Source organism: Ostrea edulis, chromosome 6 (genome assembly GCF_947568905.1).
Source record: "Ostrea edulis chromosome 6, xbOstEdul1.1, whole genome shotgun sequence".
Classification (NCBI taxonomy): domain Eukaryota; kingdom Metazoa; phylum Mollusca; class Bivalvia; order Ostreida; family Ostreidae; genus Ostrea; species Ostrea edulis.
This window is the reverse complement of record NC_079169.1, coordinates 67,293,610-67,315,325: the sequence shown is the minus strand read 5'-3', so window position 1 is coordinate 67,315,325 and position 21,716 is coordinate 67,293,610. Positions and strand designations below refer to the sequence as shown.

The 21,716-nt window shown below is 36.9% G+C and overlaps 2 protein-coding genes and 1 pseudogene across 3 annotated transcripts in view; 1 reads left to right on the top strand and 2 right to left on the bottom strand.

Moving 5' to 3' along the window:
* Positions 1-634: 634 nt before the first annotated feature.
* LOC125647038 (uncharacterized) lies at positions 635-4,165 on the top strand (annotated as a pseudogene).
* Positions 4,166-4,922: 757 nt separating this feature from the next.
* The window catches only part of LOC125683277 (scavenger receptor cysteine-rich type 1 protein M160-like), a 59,403-nt gene continuing 42,609 nt past the window's right edge, over positions 4,923-21,716 (bottom strand). For both annotated transcript variants that reach the window (XM_048924258.2, XM_048924259.2), the window contains 5 exons: positions 20,776-21,012; positions 19,267-19,300; positions 6,505-6,536; positions 6,039-6,060; positions 4,923-5,914 (listed from right to left, as the gene is read on the bottom strand). In XM_048924258.2, the coding sequence (XP_048780215.2) occupies positions 5,740-5,914; positions 6,039-6,060; positions 6,505-6,536; positions 19,267-19,300; positions 20,776-21,012 (500 nt within the window). In that variant the 3' untranslated portion in view covers positions 4,923-5,739. The remainder of the gene's footprint in view (positions 5,915-6,038; positions 6,061-6,504; positions 6,537-19,266; positions 19,301-20,775; positions 21,013-21,716) is intronic.
* Positions 7,334-18,473, bottom strand: LOC130046909 (uncharacterized). Its single transcript, XM_056140555.1, has 2 exons — positions 8,172-18,473; positions 7,334-8,073 (listed from the first exon to the last, which is right to left on the bottom strand). The coding sequence occupies exon 1, from the start codon at positions 17,434-17,436 to the stop codon at positions 16,258-16,260; it is 1,179 nt and encodes a 392-aa protein (XP_055996530.1). The 5' UTR covers positions 17,437-18,473; the 3' UTR covers positions 7,334-8,073; positions 8,172-16,257.

Here is a 21,716-nt window from a genome sequence, read left to right as displayed (position 1 = left end):
TGACGTTACACAGGCGTTACGCAAGCGTTACCCAAGCGCTTGCCACGCGCCAGACACTCGATCCTGATGGGCGGCGTCCACCTAGCGTCCAGGGAACGTCTTGACTCTCGAGTAACGCCCGCCAACTTTAGCGTATTGTTCTCCTAACGCGTAAGTAGCGTTTTGATAGAACGTCATTAATGTTTGTGCACACCCAAAAATATTTTTCACCCTCAGCGTTTGCCAACATCCCTCGAAGTTCCCCAACGTTTGCCGACGCTTGTCTAATTTTTCTTGTAACTTGTTTCTAACGTTCTGGACGTTCCTTTGCGTTTTGTAACACGTTACTCGAACCCTGGTGAGAACGTCATAGTGCGACAGGGCCTTAAGTTGGGATTCAATTGATACTGAGCGTTGGATGTTTTACATGCAGTCAGTACATTTTAACAAAACCCAGCAATCACTCCAACCAACCATAAGTTTAATCTAAAATTTTATAATTTCAGTTATGAGGGTTCTTGTCAGAAACAATATTGTAAATATCTCCATCAGTGGATTAAATGTAATGCATCCCGCCCATCAATCAACTGTCATAAATTTAGTCAATCTTCTCAAGTTCCCCGGAATCCCCAGACTCGTTCAAATCCAAATAACTATGGTACCAATTTTTTCAGGAACCAGCAACAGCAAAATTCTGGACAACAAAATACCAGGTAGTTTGTGGTATAAGTTATGGGACATTGGGTATTCTCCTATCAAAACTCAAAACTGGGATTTATTACTTAAAATTATCCTTTCAAGCACACAGCAACAACTCTATATCTAATGATTTCAAGAATGGTTTTTCCTTACAGTATTCAGGTTTAAGAAAAAAAGTAGAAGTTAAGAACATGATTTCTGCTCACGAACATGTTTTCGAACTCCAGCAAAAAATATCAAAAGAAGTTGAGCTAGGTAGAGTTTTAGGCCCCTTCCCGTATCCCCCCCCCCCTCCATTTCAAATTTGAGATGTAATCCTATCGGTATTCTCCCTAAAAAAACAAGGTGGGTGGCGAATGATTTCTAATTTGTCATATCCAATTGGTGATAGTATTAATGATCATATTGACGAACCATATTGTTCGGTGTCATATGCTACATTTGATGAAGCTGTGTCATTAATTCAAGTGTTTGGAGTGGGTGCATTAATGGCCAAAATGAATATATCTAGTGCATTCAGGTTATTGCCAGTTTGTCCAGAAGATTTTTGTTTGTTAGGCTTCAAGTTTTTGAATTCATACTACATTGACAAATGTTTGCCAATGGGTTGTTCAATTTCGTGTCCATTATTCGAAATGTTCTCATCATTCATTCATTGGGAGTTGCAGCAAAGATCTAATTCAAGAGGATTAACTCACTATTAGGATGATTTTTTGTTGATAGGAACAGCAAACACTCAAGAATGTAGTTTGTTAATGTCACAATTAGTTGAGGTGGCTGAATTTTTAGGAATCCCAATAGCACCGGAAAAAACTCAAGGTCCGTGTACACGTCTTTGTTTTCTAGGTTTAGGCATTGACACGATATCAAGAACATTATTCATTCATGATGAAAAGGTTAGTGAATTGTTGAAAAAAAAATTCCTGGTCTTGCTTTGCAAAAAAGCTACTCTTAAAGAATTACAGTCATTAGCTGGTTCACTAGCATTTGTAGTCAAGGCTCTACCCTCGGGGAGAACATTTTGTGAGCGTATTTATGGTGCACTAACAGGAGGGAAAAAACCATTTCACTTCATTAGGATTTCAAATGAGATTAGAAAGGATTTAGAAATGTGGATAGAATTTTTGTCAAATCTTAATGGGTTGACAACATTTCCATCTTTGTCTTGGCAGGATGATGACACACTTGAATTTTATACAGATAGTTCAGGTTCTAAGGGATGTAGAGTTATTTTCGATAATGAATGGTGTTCATTGGCCTGGCCTTCACATTGGTCTGATCACATGATCAAAGACATAGTATTTTTGGAATTAGTTCCCATAGTATTAGGGATCCATATTTGGACAGAACAACTCAAATCAAAGAAATAACTGCTTCATATTGACAACCTAGCATCAGTTCACGTCATCAACAAAAAATCGTCAAAAAGTAAAAACGTTATGGTTTTGCTTCGAGCTTTAGTCTTGCATACACTTTGTTTTAATATTCAGGTCAGAGCAACTCATGTGTCAGGAAAATACAACGATATAGCAGATGATCACGTAACTTAAACCACTCATATAACACTTTGCTGTTGAATGTGCTATTTATCGTTTTCAGTGGGCAAGATTTCGTCAGTTGGCCTCATCAGCAGAGAAGTTTCCTTCCCCAATTCCTACTCAATTTTGGGAAATCATCCAGCTACTATAGATCAGCTATTAGAAGAGAACATATCTGAAAATTCCAGTAAAGCTTATAAACAAGGTATTCAGGCATTCATCAATTTTAGGATGCATGCTTCTCTTGATGATTTATGGCCACCCCCTTTAGTTCATGTTGTAAATTTTATAGCTTTTATGAAGGAATCAGGTCTGGCACATACAACAGCAAAGTGTTATATGAGTGGTTTAAGTTACGTGATCAACTTACATGGTTGGGAAAATCCAACTGAATGCTTTTTGGTTCGAAAGTTGTTGGTTGGTTTTAAGAGAACTCGGGAAGTTGTGGATAATAGGCAACCCATTACATTATCTTTGCTTACACAAATAATCAGTCATTCCTGTGTTGACTTACTCTTCGTATGAATCCCAATTATTTCAATCAGCATTCCTTCTTGCATTTTTCGCTTTATTGAGGGTGAGTGAAGTAGTGTCATTGGAAAAAAATCATATTCAAATTTTTGAAGACCAAATCTGTGTTTTAATTCAGTGTTCCAAAACTGACCAACTTGGGAAGGGTCATTCCGTTAGAATAATGAAAAATCTAGATTCTTTGGTGTTGTTTAAAATGTTGCAACAATTTACTGATCTCCGTCGAAGCATTCAAGGGAAACAGTTGTTTGCACATTACAATGCTAAGCCCTTAACTCAATATCAATTTTCATGTATGCTACATAAATCACTGAAATTTCTAGATATACCTAGTAATTCCTACAAATCTAACTCTTTTCTTAATGGTGGGGCAACTTATTTGTACCTCAAGGGTGGTTCAGAACTACAGATTAAACAAATGGGTAGATGGAATTCGTCTGCCTTGAAATCCTATATTAGACCATAAAATTCAATTTCACTTAAACATTTTCAGACTCTGTGTGGATCATTGGTTCATCAATTGTTCACCGGGCACAGCAATATGCAGAAAACACCAATCAGTTAGACCTGGATTTGAAGCAGTTTGCTATTATATGGAATGGTAAAAGGGGGATGGTTTGGGAGAATTTGTCTTCAATTGTTGCAAGAATGTCGAAATCTCATAGCCCTCCATCTATTTTGATTTTACATTGTGGAGGTAATAACAAAGGCGATCCTGAAAATACCCTTAAAGGCATCCAAAAATTCATGAAACGTACGTTAGCACAATTAGGTAAAGATGTGCCAAATACACTAATTGTATGGTCACATTTTACCTCGCGGCAATTGGAGAAAGTCATTGTCAAATTCTGAAGGTGAAAAAGCAAAAAAGAGAATTAAAAGTGCAATTGCAACTTTTGTTCTAAACCAATTTCATGGTGCCTCCACTAAATACCCTGATATTCAGGTATCTTACAAGGGGCTATTTAGAATGGATAGGGTACACTTGTCAGATCTAGGAAATAGTATTCTCATCAACTCTTGGATAAATGCTATCGTGCAATTCGTCACTACATCATATACTGGTGAGTCATGGTCAGTTTTCAGAAATAGTCATCTATCTATCTTAGATTTATATATATCTTGTCAATTATTTTGGTATATCTGGCACACGCACATTATGACATGCATGTGCATATATAAATCTGAGTATCAATTGGTGTACATAGAAGCTATGACATATATATCTATATCTATTTGGTTGATATTGTGTACATGGTACATCCAAGCTAAAACATTATATATCTAGTGAAAGCAAAATTGCCGCCTTTTGGTATTGGCGGATGGTTCCCATGACTCAGTCCTGGGATCCATTTGGCATAATTTTGATTAAAATATTGTATCCGGTGTGTACTGTCTTTTCCAGGCTCATCGGATAAAGATAATATTTTATTTCATAATTGTGTATTTTACATCTGATGTATGCTGCCATATTGTATGTTCGGCGCATTATACATGTATGTATCTATATACATGTATCATATCTTATCTGATGCACATGTATCACATTTGTCCATAGCTCTGTCAGTATCTGTTATATTGCATCTTTGATTAAACGGTCATGACAATATCGCCAAACAAATATAACTTTATTTTTTATCACAAATAATTAGGTCAGAAATCTGTATCAATTTTGTCTGTTGTCTGTTTACTCTGTAATTTGCTAATTATTTAGAACTTAGGTCCTGAAATAACGGTTCCTTTACAGTGTCTATTGTTAGATATAACGGTTCCTTTACAGTTTCTATTGTTAGGTATAACGGTTCCTTTATTTGTTTGATATTCGTAGGATTGGTTAACTATATATCGTTAACCGAATGGTGACTGTATTATCTGCCATAATACTATCCATCTCATTGCGATCCAGCCTCACCCTCCAACACCTCCCAAATGCACCAACGTAGTGAAGTTGAAGTGTGTTGTAGTAACATACATATGCTCCGTATGGGACGTATGGGTTGTCCCATGGTTTAAAAATAAATAAATATAAATAAATAAGGACCATCGTGTACCAACACGTCTAATGACTGTGGTACTGTCTTTTGATGGCCGGACACATACATGTGGTCATATGTCATAAATCATAATCAAATAAAGAAGTAACTTATAAATGATTAATAAAAATGATAAAGAAAATTTAATATAATAATTTTTATTTGATTTGATTTATTTAATATTTATAATAATAATAATTTATGTTTAATATATATATATATATATATTTTTTTATAAATAACAGAATATTTGATATTTATTTGGATTTGGATTTTAATAGAAGGTAATAATTAGTAATATTAGTAACAGGTAATAGTAATAGGGATGTACATGTAGGTATGTATATACATGTGAAATAACTAAAATATATACAGAAAAGAATTAGGGTAGGGTCGCCAAAGAAAATTTTGATAATAGAGTGCTACTAGTTATTAGTTATTAATTATAAATTTTGCCATACAACAATTTTGAGATCGTCATTAGGCAAGAATTTTGAGGTCGTCATCAGGTGCTACACCTCATACCCTGTACCATGTTTCTGTAGCTAGATCCAGCTTATAGCACGACATGGCTCCATAATTCTTATTCGATAGTATGTATTATGTGTATAAAACTGAAGATGCATAATGTAATAATTGGTGAGTTAGTAATAATGTTAAAATTGTATGACAGATAAAATATTAACCATAAGAAGTGGTATACAGTGTCTATTGTTAGGTATGACGGTTCCTTTACAGTGTCTATTGTTAGATATAACGGTTCCTTTACAGTTTCTATTGTTAGGTATAACGGTTCCTTTACATTATCTATTGTTAGGTATAACGGTTCCTTTACAGTGTCTATTATTAGGTAAAACGGTTCCTTTACAGTTTCTATTGTTTGATATAATGGTTCCTTTATGGTATGGTTTGTCGTCATGCGTTATCATACGACCTGTTTTCACTTCCTTGACTATTTTTCAAGGTTGATGAATGTTCTTTAACTCAAACGATATATCTTTTTGCAGACAAGGTGATTCGATGGTTTTAGGGTCTGTCTTGCTGCTGCTACACGGCATATTTCCTTCACTGCGGGTAGTTGCATTCTGATTGAATTCAATATGGTTCCCTTTCGATGTTGAAAATGGTACCGTCCTGCAACAAAATCCATTGACATATTTACATTTTTGATAATGCAATTTGATGTCAATTATAACGACCAAAATCCATGTTTTTTTAAAATGTTATTTAAACATGCTTTGAAATATATTTTACGCACTGATAGCCATCTTGTTCCATATCTGAAAAAAAGATAGTAGAAAGTGTAAGCATTTTTATAACAAACACAACACACATACACACACGTGCGCGCGCGCATATAAATATAACCACTCCTCTAAAACCATACAAAGCGAGAATAGACAGCAGACATGTACACTAGCATATATCACACTATGAAATTAAAATGGTTCTAATACTGTATATATATAATGAAATATACAAACAGGTATGGTCTGATTTAAATTCCTTTGAAGTATTGATAAGATTTAGCTTCGTTTTAAACAGCACTGTTTTCTTCCACCTATGAGAAACATCTCAAAAGGGCAATACAAATTAATCTGAAACAAACGAAAAATGGCCACCTACTTTGTCCATTCATAAAAGAACTACCCGATATTTTCTCATTATAATACTGCAATATTTCGTGATATATATTCAGAAAATATTTTCAGAAATGTATTTACCATTTGGTATATCCTCGGTGTTGCGTGTATTGCTGAAAAATAAATTGTTGTGAACAAGACATGTTTCTAAAACGTATGTTCATTCATATGATAAACACATATTCCCCCTTCTCTCAACTTAAATCCACGTTTAGAAAACGATTACAAATGGTAGGTTGTTCTTTACACACTGATTTTGACTGCGGTTTACTCCATTTACCTGATCGAAATATGGGTTCACGGCCAGGAAGCTTATTCCTCTTATGCACCTAACCCCACCTCTGTATCTCCAGTGGACTGTGTTTGTCCAACTCCTAATTTTGTATTCCTTTCAGGAGTTATGAGATTGATCACTGTTCGTTATCGTCACCTTTTCATAATAAATTTGCGGTAAAGGCAAACGAAGTTTGATGACTAGGGCAAACAGTAATTGTTGTATGCATGCTATAAACCCCAGTTATCAATGACCTTTTGACTTAAAAATCAACAGTGGCCATTTACAAATAATGCCAACGAAGTTTGATGACTAGGGCGAACAACAATTGCTGTATGCATACTATAAAACCCAGTTATCATCGACCTTTTGACTTAAAAATCAACAGACTACATTATTGATGAAGTTTTATTACTATCCAATTAAGCGTTCATCAATCGCAATGAATCATATGAATGCTAGAAAGCCCTTTAAACAATGGAACATCTATAAGACATGACCAACCTGACTATGGTGTTTATAAACAACTGGACGAAATGTTCTCTAATAAAGCTTACCGTCTACCGATCAACCGGCATACAGAACGACAGATATAAATTTTTATTTACGGAGGGACTTAAAAAACGCAACACTAAGTAATTTTTGTCTTATTTTTTATTTCATTGATTTGAAACATGTTCTGGTATATAAGCTTTGATAAATCATATCCATCAATTCAAAACATCATTGCTATTCCCTGAAAGGCTACAAACGAAGTAAAGAGTAGAATTCTATATTTGTTCATTAATATCGAGCATGTCCACCATTAGCGTCTATGACGGCGCGTAGGCGACGTTCTATTGACTGAGGAATGGTCCGAATAGTTCACCGAGGAATATTCACAACGCCCTTCCCAGTTCTTGTTCATTCTGAGCCTGGCGGCTGCACACACGTCTACCAATCACTTCGCCAACATTTTCAATAGGATTAAGGTCTGGAGGCATGGCGGACCAATCAAGGACATTTCATTTCTTTGAAGAAAATTCCATGACAATTTCACAGTGTGTGCGCTTGCTTAGTCCTGCCAAAAAAACCCAGTATGTTGCATTGTCTGTGCTGCTGTATCAATGGTGCCACAGACTGCGGGATGTCTTCCATAGACAGCTGAGCAGTTATATTTCTGTGCCAAACGACCAATCTGGAGCGAAAATGTGCGTCTCAAACCATGACGCTACCTCTTCCAAATATGTTGTTCAAGCACGCAATTGTCTACGTAGCGTTCATACACACGTTGTTAATGTCGTATTAGGCCGTCCCTCATAACTGGCGTTCAATCTTGATTGGTCAGAAAACAAGACCCGCGTGCAATTTGGCGTTGATTTAAAGGCAGTCGCACTCTGTAACAACAATGATTGGGTTTGAGTTGTAAGGTATTATATTGAGATCTAGTGACGATTCAATATTTGAGAAACTATTCTACGGTGAATTGCCCCACCATAGCGCCCAATTGTTTGTCTCCCTGTAGTCGATCTTGACAGTCATAAACGTATTCCACAAGTGGCGTTATCTGTTGACTTTATGTTGTCACAGATAGTCAGCGATGTCTTAGGCGATCATTTGTGGACACTGTTTGGCGATTTTGTCGTATTAATCGTTTTATCTTGCAAGGGTAAATGGTAAATCGCCTAATCCCTTCTCACTAATACCAGGCTGATGTATGAAATTTGCAATACATGTAAGTTTGAAAAAATATCATCATTTTTTATTATTTAGATACAATAAGTGTTATGTTTTTAAAATCCAGCAGTATATAACAAGAGTAAAAAGGTTCATAAGCCTCCTGAGTTACCTTGCTTCTACATAGATGTCAACACCTGTCGCAGTAGCTTAGTGGTAGAGCGTTCGCTTCGTAGCTCGTGACATGACCGCTTCAAACCTAAGACGTCAATATAGGTAGTGATTGCTCCTTCGTCAAACGCTCAGCATTTACAAGTGAGAATCACAGATCTTTCGAATATGACCTTCGAAATGGAGGCACAGTGTCGCAACAGGTATTGGCATATCAAAGACCCTCACTCCTATGGACCTGAACGCTAAGTCTAGGTCTACACTTGTTCACCTACAACTGGTGACGTTGCAATATAAGCGAAATATTCTCAAAGGGACGTAAAACAAACAAAATATAGACTTCGGGCCTCGGTCCAATATCGATGGTCATAATCGTTCATCTACACTAAATAAAGATACTAATAATAATAACTGGACAAATTGTAGACCATAAAAAGAAATAGAAAGAGTTATCTTAAAACCTTCTACATAGAGCTTGAAACTTTTAAAATAAAAGGGAAATATGATTTTTCAATTAGTCTGTCATAATCTGACTTTGATGTATACCCCCTACCCACATGTTTCAGAACCAAAGAAACTGTCCCTTCCACCTGAGTGCTTAGCGAAGTTATAGTAATTTGTCCGTGTTAAACGGCTTAGGTTTGACGCGGCTCCGGAATGGTTGATTGATTGATTTATTGATGTTTTCCGCCACACTCAAAACAATTTTTCAGTTATCTGGTGGCGCCCAGTTTTTATTGGTGGAAGAGAGAACCCAGATACAATGTACCTGGGAAGAGACCACCGACCTTCCGAAAGTAAACTGGGAACCTTCCTCACTTACCGGCGCGAGCGGAATTCGAACCCGCGCCAACAGAGGTGAGAGGTAGTGACATTTTAAGCGAGATGCTATGGCCACTCGGCCACGGATCGAATCTGACACTTCCCAGTACAGCGAACAAGTAAAACGTCACATAGACAACACCAACATTAATATTAGACGACGGTTAAATTTTAATCAAAGGAGTTCACGTTACCCTACAGCTCAAGTAAGGCAAGCTAAACTGCTAAAGTATTAAGCCTGTATTTGGTTTGGCTGATGATTCTAGGAAGTTTTATTTCCCTAATGATATGTTGAAACAAATGGTGTGTGTGTGTGTGTGTGTGTGTGTGTGTGTGTGTGTGTGTGTGTGTGTATGCGCGTGCGCGCGTGTGTGTATATGTGTCTGTGTGTGTGAAACGAATATGAGTTTCCGAGAGAAGATAACGAACAGTGATCATTGACTTCCCATCCATTACCGACCCCAATTCAAGATTTTGACTTATACATATTGTTCCTTCCACGACTCTTCGTCGTCATACATCGCAAGTATTTTAAATGAATACAAGTCAAGTCGATTATCACAGTCAGAATCGAAGTCGCGACCTGGGGTGCCAAAGATTAGAACAAAAACTTACGGACATTAACTCAGCTGGGCAGCAGCATATCTCTGGAATGACCCTCCAGATGACATCAACTAGATGACTTTTTTCAGTCCGCGTACAGAACGGGACACTCTACAGAAACTGCACCAATGAAGGTACACCATGACATCGATGTGCACTTGACCATAACAGTTGCGCTATTCTTGTAATGCTCGACCTCTCTGCGGCTTTCGATGGCATATATCACAATATCCTATTGCAACGTTTGGACAACATGTTTGGTATCACTGGATCTGCATTGAAATGGATTAAATCCTATCTTAGTTATATATATCAACATGTTTCCGTCCGTTCATCATTGCCCGATGCTTCCCTTCGAATGTGGTGTACAGCAAGACTCAGTCCTGGGTCCGAGACTCTACTGTCTTTTTTCAAAACCCTTAGGGGAAGTATTCAGACGTCATGATATGACGTATCATATATACGCTGATGGCACCCAGATCTATATCATCGTTGAACCTGGTGACAATTGGACCGATATGTTTCAAAGACTCTAAAGTTGTTTATCGGACATACGTATGAAGGTAGTTTTCGCACCAAAGCACAGACTTACAGATATGAGAAGTTTTTATCTTGAATTATGTGACTGTGTTGTAATTATAGTGATTCATTTTTCGTAAAACATTTAGGTGTATTCTTTGACAAATCCCTCAAATCCCTTACCATGGAAAAACACCGTCTCTTTATTTCCCGCTCAGTATATGTGAACATTCGCAGAATTGTCTGTATCCGTCCATTTATCAACGATGAAGCATGCAAAACTCTAGTAAACTCGTTAGTTACATCCAGATTAGATTACGGAAATGCATTGGTCTATGGTGTTCTCAACACACCAGAAAACTTTAGAGGGCACAAAACACAGCTGCAAGATCAATAACACGCTAAAACAAATTCGACCACATTACTCCTGTTCTAATAGATCTTTAATGGCTTCCAGTTGAAAACAGAATTCAATATAAGACCGTTCTTCATACTTTCAAATCTCTAAACAAACTATCTCCAGTTTGCATAAAGGATATCCTTACAGTTTACAATCCCACAGGATCACCAAGATCAGAATCACTGCATCTTTTCCAGGTACCTCGGACACGTACGAAAACATATGGGGATCAACGTTTGAATAAGGTCGCATCGAGTTTCTGGAACTCCCTTACTTTTAAACTCTGACAATGTACTTAACTCTCTTGTTTTAAAGCGGATCTCAAAACGAATCTTTTTAGATTAGCTTTTAAATAGTGATTTTTTTTTTACATACTTAACGCTATTACATTACAGCTCTTACAATGCTGTTACAAAAAAACCCACCTTCAGTTGCCCCTTTAGGCAAGCGGAAAATATAGCCTCTGTCAACCAAAGCCCGACTCCTGACCTTCCCGTGGCGGAACTGATTTTACTAACAAGGAGAAGGGGTGAAGGCGAGTCACTGACGCCTTAAAACCAGTAGCTTCGGGTAGATGAGGCTCGTTAAACCTTGGAGGGTAGCTCATCTAGGAGAGGGAAAACTCTGACAAAAAATCCTGGTTGTTGGAACCCATTAGTCGCCCAGACATCCAACAAATGGACAGACTGTGTTCATCAGCCTTGGTTGGCAATCAGTCTAAGAGAAGGAGACTCTGAAATAAAAGCCTCCACTCCTCGTAGGAAATAGAGGTTGTGCATCATAGAACAAACTTAAGTTACAGAAACCGAAACAATAGAAAACACTTTAAATAGATTACGGAATCGACCCAGGAGAGAGCGAATGAAGTGGAGAAATACACCGATGAATCTTCTCTCGCCTAAGACCGCCTCACGAATTGGATGTTGGAATGTGCGTACACTTTATGAAACGGGGAGATCAGCCCAGGTGGCAAGAGAGATGGACAGATATGATCTAGACATATTGGGACTTAACGAAGTTAGATGGACAACATCAGGAAATGTAATGCTAACATCAGGCCACACATTGCTATACTCAGGACCACCAAATGAAAATGATCACCACCACAATGGAGTTGGCATTTTACTCAACAACAAGGCAAAGTCATCACTCATGGAATGGGAACCAGTTAGCGAGAGGATCATCGTTACTCGCTTTATGTCAAAATTCCAGAAAGTGACCATTATACAGTGCTATGCCCCGACAAACGTAGCAGAAGAAAACGATAAAGAAGAATTTTATGATCAACTTCAAAGTGTAATAGAAAATGTAACACCTAGAGACATTTTAATATTGATGGGAGACATGAACGCAAAAGTGGGTAAAGACAACAACGGAAGAGAGTCCATCATGGGGAAAGAAGGCATAGGAACCATCAATGAAAATGGAGAAATGTTTGCAGATTTTTGTGCACAAAACGACCTTGTTATTGGTGGAACAATTTGCGAGGAGATGGAGAAAGAGCTTACAAGATATCAGGGTCTACAGATGTACTGATGTTGGTTCTGATCATGAACTACTGGTGGCAAATTTCAAAATCAAAATATCCAGAGCAGTTAAACAAGGTGGACAGCTGAGCAGACGATACAACTTAGAGAAGCTTAAAGATGGTCAAAACATCAGAGACTTTACTATCAAACTCAGCAATCGTTTTCAAGCCCTTGCAGATGTAGATGATGGTACATTAGAAACGAAATTGCAGAGAATTAAGAACTCTTTTAATACCACTTACGAAGAAGAGCTTGGTTACAACAAGAGACAATACAAGACCTGGTTGTCAAATGAAACAATCGATGCCATCGAGAAAAGAAGAAAAACTAAAATCCAACTTGAACAAGCAAAAACTAGATCCCAGAAAGAGAAGCTTCCAAAAGAATACTCAGATCTGCAGAAAGAAGTTAAAAGAAATGCGAAGCTTGACTAAAGGAAATATATTAACGAACTAGCTACTGAAGCTGAAAATGCCATGATTAGAAATGACACTAAAACTGTTTATAACATTACAAGACAGCTGGCAGGCAGAAAGACCAATACATCAAGACCAATAAGAGACAGAGATGGAAACACCATAACGAAACTGGAAAAACAACTAGAAAGATGGAAAGATTACTTCAACAGCCTTCTAAATGGAGATGAGATTGCCAATAGCCCTGACATTCCTCCAGGTGATGTTCTTGATATTGAAACAACCGCCATTTCTAAAGATGAAATTATCAAGGCAATTCGAAAAATCAAAAACGGTAAAGCTCCAGGACCAGACTATATTCCACCAGAAGTACTGAAAGCAAGCCCTGAAACAACAGCAAATATACTCCACGATCTGTTAAATACTATCTGGACATCTGAGGAAATACCAGAGGACTGGAGAACAAGGTTCATAGTAAAATTGCCAAAGAATGGAGACCTTAGTGATTGTCAAAACTGGAGAGGTATACAACTACTCTCACTACCTAGCAATGTCTTGACACGCATAATTCTTGAAAGAATCAAAGAAACCATCGATAGATGCCTCAGAGATGAACAAGCAGGATTCAGGTGTGGGAGCTCATGTACAGACCAAATAGTCACATTGCGTCTCATCATAGAACAATCTCTCGAATGGCAATCACCACTCTATATCAACTTTGTCGACTTCAAAAAAGCCTTCGACATGCTTGACCGCATAACAATATGGAAAGTTCTGAGACATTATGGTATCCCAGAAAAAAATTGTTAGAATAATACAAGGACTCTATAACAACACCAAATGCCAAGTCATTCACAATTCATCACTGTCACCATTGTTCAACGTGGGCACAGGGGTACGTCAAGGATGTCTATTATCCCCTCTGATCTTCTCTTTTGTCATTGACTGGATAATGAAAACAAGCATGACACCACCCAGGGGTATTCAATGGACACTATCCTCCAAACTAGAAGATCTGGACTTCGCAGATGACGTCAGCTTATTATCACATCTGTTCCAGCATATCCAACTGAAAACAGAGTCACTCCAAACAGTTGCAAGGTCAACAGGGCTTGAATTAAACATCAAAAAGACCAAGTGCCTAAGAATCAATGCACAACATGACTCGCCTGTGATGTTGGAAGGCAACAGCATCCAAGATGTTGATAGCTTCACGTATCTGGGAAGCATAGTCAGCAAAACTGGAGGAGCAGATGAAGACATCAGAAGTAGAATTGAGAAGGCAAGACATGCCTTTGTTACCTTGAGACCAATCTGGAAGAGCAATAACATCAGCCTCAAAACGAAAATCAGAATATTCGAAACCAATGTAAAATCTGTTCTTCTTTACGGATCTGAGACATGGAAAATAACTTTAAAAAACAGAGCATGACCTCCAAGTTTTTATAAACAAATGCCTCAGACAGATATTTAAAATTAGATGGCCTGAGAAAATATCAAACCAGGAATTATGGAGAAGAACAAGCCGAACTCCAATAATAGATACCATTAAAAGAAGAAAATGGCGTTGGATTGGTCATATCCTCAGACGACCACAGAATAACATCATAAGACATGTATTAGAATGGAATCCACAAGGAAAAAGAAAAGGGGGCGCCCAGTAACAACATGGTGAAGAACTTTAAACACAGAGCTCAGGTCGATCCAGATGTCATGGGGAGAAACCAAACAAGCTGCACATGACCGAGACAGATGGAAAACTATTGTTGAGGCCCTATACCCCCTCAGGGGCCAAGAGGAATAAGTCAAGTCAGTTGCTATTTGAACTGTAGTTTTTTTTTTTATTATACTCATGTCTTTTCTATGTACTTAATTATTCCTAACGGTTGTTTAAAATTGTTTTATACGTTTTAGGGTTATCATATCATTACATTAGGCGCTATATATCAATAATAATAATTATACATTTTAATTCCGACAATATGAATATTTTATTCACATGTATGTGCACATCGATTTTATATTATCCTTTCTCTCACATTTGTAATGCGCTTTAGAGAACTAATGTTGAATGGGCGCTATATGAATCTTTTAATTACAATCGAGAAGTCTTAACATTTTCAAAAACGTCTAAAAACTCATTTTTATCAATTAGTGTTTTAGATTCTAATATGTATAAACTGTGACTGTTTGTAATTATCAAACACCTTTTGGCTATCGACCATAATTACAGTGTTTTAATTTGATAATTTTACAGATATATAGGATCTTATGCCATATTGTCATTTATTGCATTCAATTGTGTTTTATGGTTGCATTCCTCTTCTTACCCTTATAAAGCGACTTGAGTAATTTGTTATATATAAGGTGCTATACAAATTTTATTATCATTATTTCATCATCAGGTAAACGAATAACCCGTAGTCAAAATCAGTAAGTAAAGAACGGCGTTACAATTGGTCTGAACCACGTCAGGCATCATTCCATTCCTTCATAGCTTGTATTTGCAAATTGGATCATTATAACGACCATAGAATTTGCAAAACAAAATCTAGAGATATGTATATACAAAGCACTAAAATGACCAACGACACGAACAACCAGCTTGTCAAATTTTCGGGACGACCCGTTCGGACAAACGAAAAGAAATACATAATGTGGCCAATATCAACAGAGAATAATAACAAAAACTACACATAAATACATCTAGCACTACAACTACACTAATCTACAAACGTATTTACAACGCAGACCACATGTTTGTTGGTCTTTAGGCTTGCCAATCAATGTTAAAAGTGGAGCGAATTAGGATATGCCTTATTCGTCCAAAGAGCTGATCCAAAATGTACTAAGTGATAAAAATAGACTTAATTAATTTCAAGTGGAACGAGTTAACCCAATTACGTTACAAATAGTAAAGCTAATTCGTACCCAGAGAGATTCTATTTTAACTATGCATTAAGAATAAATAATTTATAAAAGATAATAAGAAAAAACATCAACACACACAAACAACAACAAAACCAAACAAACAATTAAAAAAACCTAAAAATAAACTATGTAAATGAATGAACACTATAAAATGAAATAACAAATGAACAGAATTTGAGAGAAAGATAATTTAATTAACAAGTTTGAATAAGTAAACAAAGTGGACCAACTCCAAACAAAACCAAAGAATAGGCAGCCTAGGAAATTGAATCAACATCAGACATTCCCGTACTGATCATGCCCATGGGTAGACGTGCAAAAAACATAGAATCACGGAAACTTATAAATGGGTTTTCAATGTAAGTAATCGGTTATGAAGGTCATAGGGGGTGGGCTGATTGTAAACAGAATTGAAAAGAAAAAAATCTGTTAAATAATGGCCATACATGTAGTACCACTGTTAGGGACATGATCAGACGAGTAGGTAGATGAAGCTTAAAATCTAGAAGGGGTTTAGCCCGTATTCATCCTGGTGAAGTCAGTTGGTTTGTTGATACCATGCGGTTGAAATGACTTCAACCTGTGCATCCAGAATTTTTCCTTCTGCTTTCTTTCTGTATCTGACCAACTAGGGTCATGATCAATAACCACTACTGTCATGTCCTCCCATCGGTGGTTATTGCCATTGAAATGTGTTGCTACTGGCAAATCTTTTTTGGTTCTGATGGAGGACCAGTGGTTGTTGACCCGTCTGCGAAGGTCTGTTGTTTCTCCTGTGTACTGCTTCTGGCAGACATCGTGACTGATTAGATAGATGCAGTTATTGGTTTTGCAGGAAAAGTTTCCCAATATTTTATAACTGCGACCCGTGATAGGACTGCTGAAACCCTCAGTGTCTGAGCTATATTTGCATAATTGACATCTGAGGTCTGAACATGTTTTGAAACCTCCATTGGGTAAAGGGTTATCCAGTTTGGTCCTTACTAGCATGTCCTTCAGGTTTCTGGGGCGTCTAAAGGATGCCATCGGTGGTTCCTTAAAAACACCAGCCATTCGTTTGTTGGCATGCAGAATGGGCAGGTGTTTTTTCAGAATACCGTTGATGTTCTTGAGGGCGGGATGATACGTAATGACCAATGGAACCCTGTCATTCTGAGGTTTTTCTTTATACTGGAGGAGGGACTGTCGGTCCTGTAGTGACATCTCATCAATCGCGGATTGTACCTTGCAAGGATCATATCCTCTGTTAGTGAGATGAGTTTTGAGGATTGTTCCTTGTTCTTGGAAAATAGAAGGAGTAGAGCAGATGCGGCGGATTCGCGTAGCTAAACCCTTAGGCACACCTTCGAAAGTGTGGGGTGGATGACAACTAGATGTCATAAGGTATAAATGAGAGTCAGTGGGTTTGGTGTGGAGATTAAACTCAATTTCCCCGTTTCTAAATATGGCTGTGGTATCCAAAAAAGTGTTATTTGAGGTGGAAATTTCCACAGTAAACTTGATGGAATTATGGAAAGAGTTTGCCATCTCGATAAAATCGCCCAGGCTTTCACGACCGTTAACCCACTTCAACTCAATGTCATCTATAAAACGTAGCCAACTAAGGGGTTTAACTGGTGAATAATGTAGAAGTCTACGTTCCGGTCTCCTCATAAAGATGTTGGCATACGATGGTGCCATTTTTGTTCCCATAGCTGTGCCACTTCTTTGCAGGTAGTGTTCACCATTGAATATGAAGTTATTGAACTTGAGGACATGTTCAAGAAGCTGAATGAGTGATTCAGTTGAAGGACATTTAATTACCCTATTGTTCCAAACCTCTCTACACGCCTCGATACCCTCGTCATGTGGAATGTTAGTGTAAAGTTAAGTAACATCCATGGTCACAAGGAGGGTATGGTCTGGCAGGCCCGATGAGGGTGTTTTATTAAGGTAATCAGTGGTGTACTTCAAGTATGATGGTAAATCTTCTACGTGCTAACGGAGATGTAAATCAATGAATTCAGAGATTTTCTCCTTGGGATATCCGATGGCGCTGACTATAGGACGGCATGACATGTCTTTTTGTGAATTTTAGGCAGTAGATAGAATAGTCCTGGTGTACAGTTGTTAGGACAAAGCGCTCCCAAAACATTGTCACCGATCTCGCCCTTGCTGTACATTTGTTGGAGGGTTTCGGTGATCTTGGTAGAGAACTCTTCGGTGGGGTCAGACTGTAACTTTTTGTAAAAGCGTTCGTCTGAGAGCTGTCTATGAGCCTCGTTTGGGTACTTGTCTTTGTTCATAAAAACAACAGTAGAACCTTTGTCTGCTTTTTTAATGACAATATTATCCCGATTTTTTAATGTTTGCAATGCCGACCTTTCGTCTTTGCTAAGATTATCTCGGGTTAAATCCGGCTTTAAAAGGATTTTGTTTATTTCTTCCTCGACCGCCTCAATGTAAGACTCCAAAGCTCCACATTTGCCTGGAGGTGGTTCCCAGGTGCTTTTGGGTCTGTAGAGAGGATGCTTCTCTAAAATGTCAATTGCATCTTGAGATGGAGAGGCGCTGTTATCTTTGGAGTCCTTGCAGGAGAAATGTTCCTTAAGCCGTAGTCGGCAGAAGAATGCTCTAGTGTCCTCTCTTATTTGTTGATCATTGACTTCACGTGAAGTAGGGCAGAAATTGAGGCCCTTGGAAAGAAGTGAAGTCTCAGAATTCGAGAGAGTGATACTGGAAATATTCAAAACCGGGCATATGTCAGTAGAGTTTTTGTCGTTAATAGTGATGGTTTTCCTTCGTTTGAAGCGTCTAGAGCGAGTCTTCTTGGTGGTAGTAGAAGATCGTTCAGTATGGTATGTTCAATATATATATATATATATATATATATATATATATATATATATGTATATATATAAAGTGGGATAAATCTCCGGTATAATCTTCTAGAGTGCTCGACGTGGCCGCACGGAGCTACATAAATTGATGATCAGATGGAGTTCAATCACATAACATTTATTTCTGTACAGGCTGTTTCGTAAGGGGATGGTTTCCCCTCACTCGTCGGGAGAAAAATGACATCTGCGATATATGTAAAACTTATACGGTACCAATTTTGATTCACCAGATGCGCATTTCGACAAATAATGTCTCTTCAGTGATGCTCAACCGAAATGTTTGAAATCCGAAATAACTATGAAAAGTTTTAGAGCTAAATATAGCCTATATATATATATATATATATATATATATATATATATATATATATATATATATATCTTAATCTTACATGTAGCATGGACTTATCGTTAAGTTTAGTGTGCTCAATGTGCAAAATTTCACTTACGGTAATAAATATTTGTTTTACTAGTATTCTCAAGTTTTTCTTAGGCCGATTATAATCATTTACGACTACATAGCTTGGCAAACATTACAATTTCGGAACGTAGTTCAATGATGAAATATTATCAATCACATTGGAGTACCGTGATTTGTTTTCATTTCTATCTTGAACATAAGAATTCAAATATTCATACTCACTTCTCATTTGCTTTAAATCCGCAGGATTTGGAGCCTGTGAAAGAGAGATAGTTTTAAAAATACAAAATTAAGAAGCGTCATTAACGTAATACAATTTTAGTTTGAAAGAGTGGCACAATAAATATTACCCTACTTATCGTGTTCTTCATATCCAAATACCCAATACAAATTTTGTGGTGTGACCTTGCAAACATGATGTCAGAAAAATATAATTCTGGTTGTGATATCAAATGACTGTATGGTACTGTCTTCGTCTACGCTAAAAATGCATATGTTAAAGGGACTGGTTCACGATTTGTGAACAAAATATTTTTTTATTTTTGATATTAAACATTAAAGTATAACTTATTTAATGTTGACAAAAAGCTATATTTTAACCTTGAATCTGTGTTATGTAAACAAAGACTCGAGTCTTTTTATGTATATAAACAAACCAGTGAAATATTAATTTTATGATATGAATCATCTTAATTTTGCATTGTCACAAATTTTAACTTTTAGATAACCTTTTAGAAAAGCCGTTTTGACTTCAACTAGACTCTAAGCGAGAAACTCGACGTGATACACTGTACCATCTTCCAGAAATAAAAATGCTGAACAAAAATTTAGCATCATACGTGTATTCTTAGTCGTTCTTTTACCATGAATTAAACCCGACTTTGAAAACTAGTGAATTTTGACCAATCTTTAATGTTAATGTTTTAATTTAATGTTTTATTTTGAAAACAATGGTAATTTTATTTTATCTTGACTTTATAAATATCTTCTACATCAGAAATATTCAGTTATAAGCGCTTGCTGTCTGGTGATGAGATCACATCATAAAGCACTGGTATTGCTGGTTGGAGGAGTAGTGACACATGATCACTACTCAAAAAACAACCAGTTATATGAAAAGTGAAGATAACGAACAGGGATCAATCTTATAACTCCTATAAACAATACAAAATAGAGAGTTGGGCAAACACGGACCCCTGGACATATCAGAGATGGGATCAGGAGATTAGGAGGAGTAAGCATCTCCTGTCGACCGGTCACACCCAACGTTAGCCCTATATCCTGATCAGGTAAACGGAGTTATCCGAAGTCAAAATCAGTGTGCCAAGAACGATCTAACAATCAGTATGAGATACGTCAGACAGCATTCGACCCAATGATAGGTTGTATTGGCAAACTAGATCGTTATAACGATCGTATAATTTGCGAAATGCTATCATTCTATATTGGAAGATGTTTCATTAACGAAGAAGAGATAGAATGTTTAGAGTATTCTTTAGAATGTCAAAATAGCGTTCATAAATGATATCTAAACATTTCATTTGCCTAATGGGAAATGCTTCACATTCGCAAGTATTTCCGTACATTACAATCCTGGGTAGTACAATGATCTCAATTCCTTGTGAGTGTCCATTTAAGGAAGATAAAGACATATTACTATTTTCTCTTCATGTTAATTTCAAACAAACAAAGAACTAATCATGATAGTGATAGTAATAGGTGGTTTGTTACCTTTTCTAAACTTCCAGCACACACCAAGAACAATCAGAACTGCTACCAAGAAAACTGCTACAGCAATTGCAACGAACATTCCAGTATTTTCATGGACCACTTCTTTGAGGATTTTAGGTTTAGGTGTGTTAGCAGCAATGACATCCTCATTAGTTGGAGATGAATCGTTTGTTGAAACGTTTTTAAGTTGAATTCCATGTGACGAGTCGGAAGTTACCGTTGATAAAGTTGTCGACCCTTCAACATTGTTTATGAACATGCATATAGATACGATCGTATATATCTTATGAATTCTTACACAATTACCTTTTTGAAAAAAAGACCTTGAAATTCTTTCTTCGAGAGGTTATGTCTAAACTCTAAATAATTGCTGTCACATGCTACAAACATTTTTCTTCTGATGAATTCTATGTAAGTGATAGAATCGGTCAACATAATATTTGAAGTATTAAATAGAGTATTATATAGAATGAAATGAAATAAACACGTTTTCAAAAGGTTAGATCTTTTAAAGGGTTACCTCAAAATATTTATTCAACCCAATGGATTCAAATTAACCGTGACGAAAAATTAATATCAAGAAACGAATATATCATCAATGTTTTGTATGTAACCAGTATTGATTTATTTAAATATTGTCCCTAATGACAAGACCATACTCCAAACCCACCCCCCAGATACTTCTACCGACAGTTGAGTAGAGAATTAGGGACGTACGGAATGTTGTCAATTGACATGTTTCTATGACAGGTTACAGTACCGGTACTATGAAAATATCAATGAATTTGTGATTTAACAGGTGATTGTACGTAAAAGTGTTTCAGCATCAAAACATTTCTAAAGACGACTGAGTACTATTCAATACCATTCAAATCACTGTTGGTTTTCTTCACCTTTTCATTTTTGCTTAATATTGCAGAACCGGAAGTTGGCAACATATT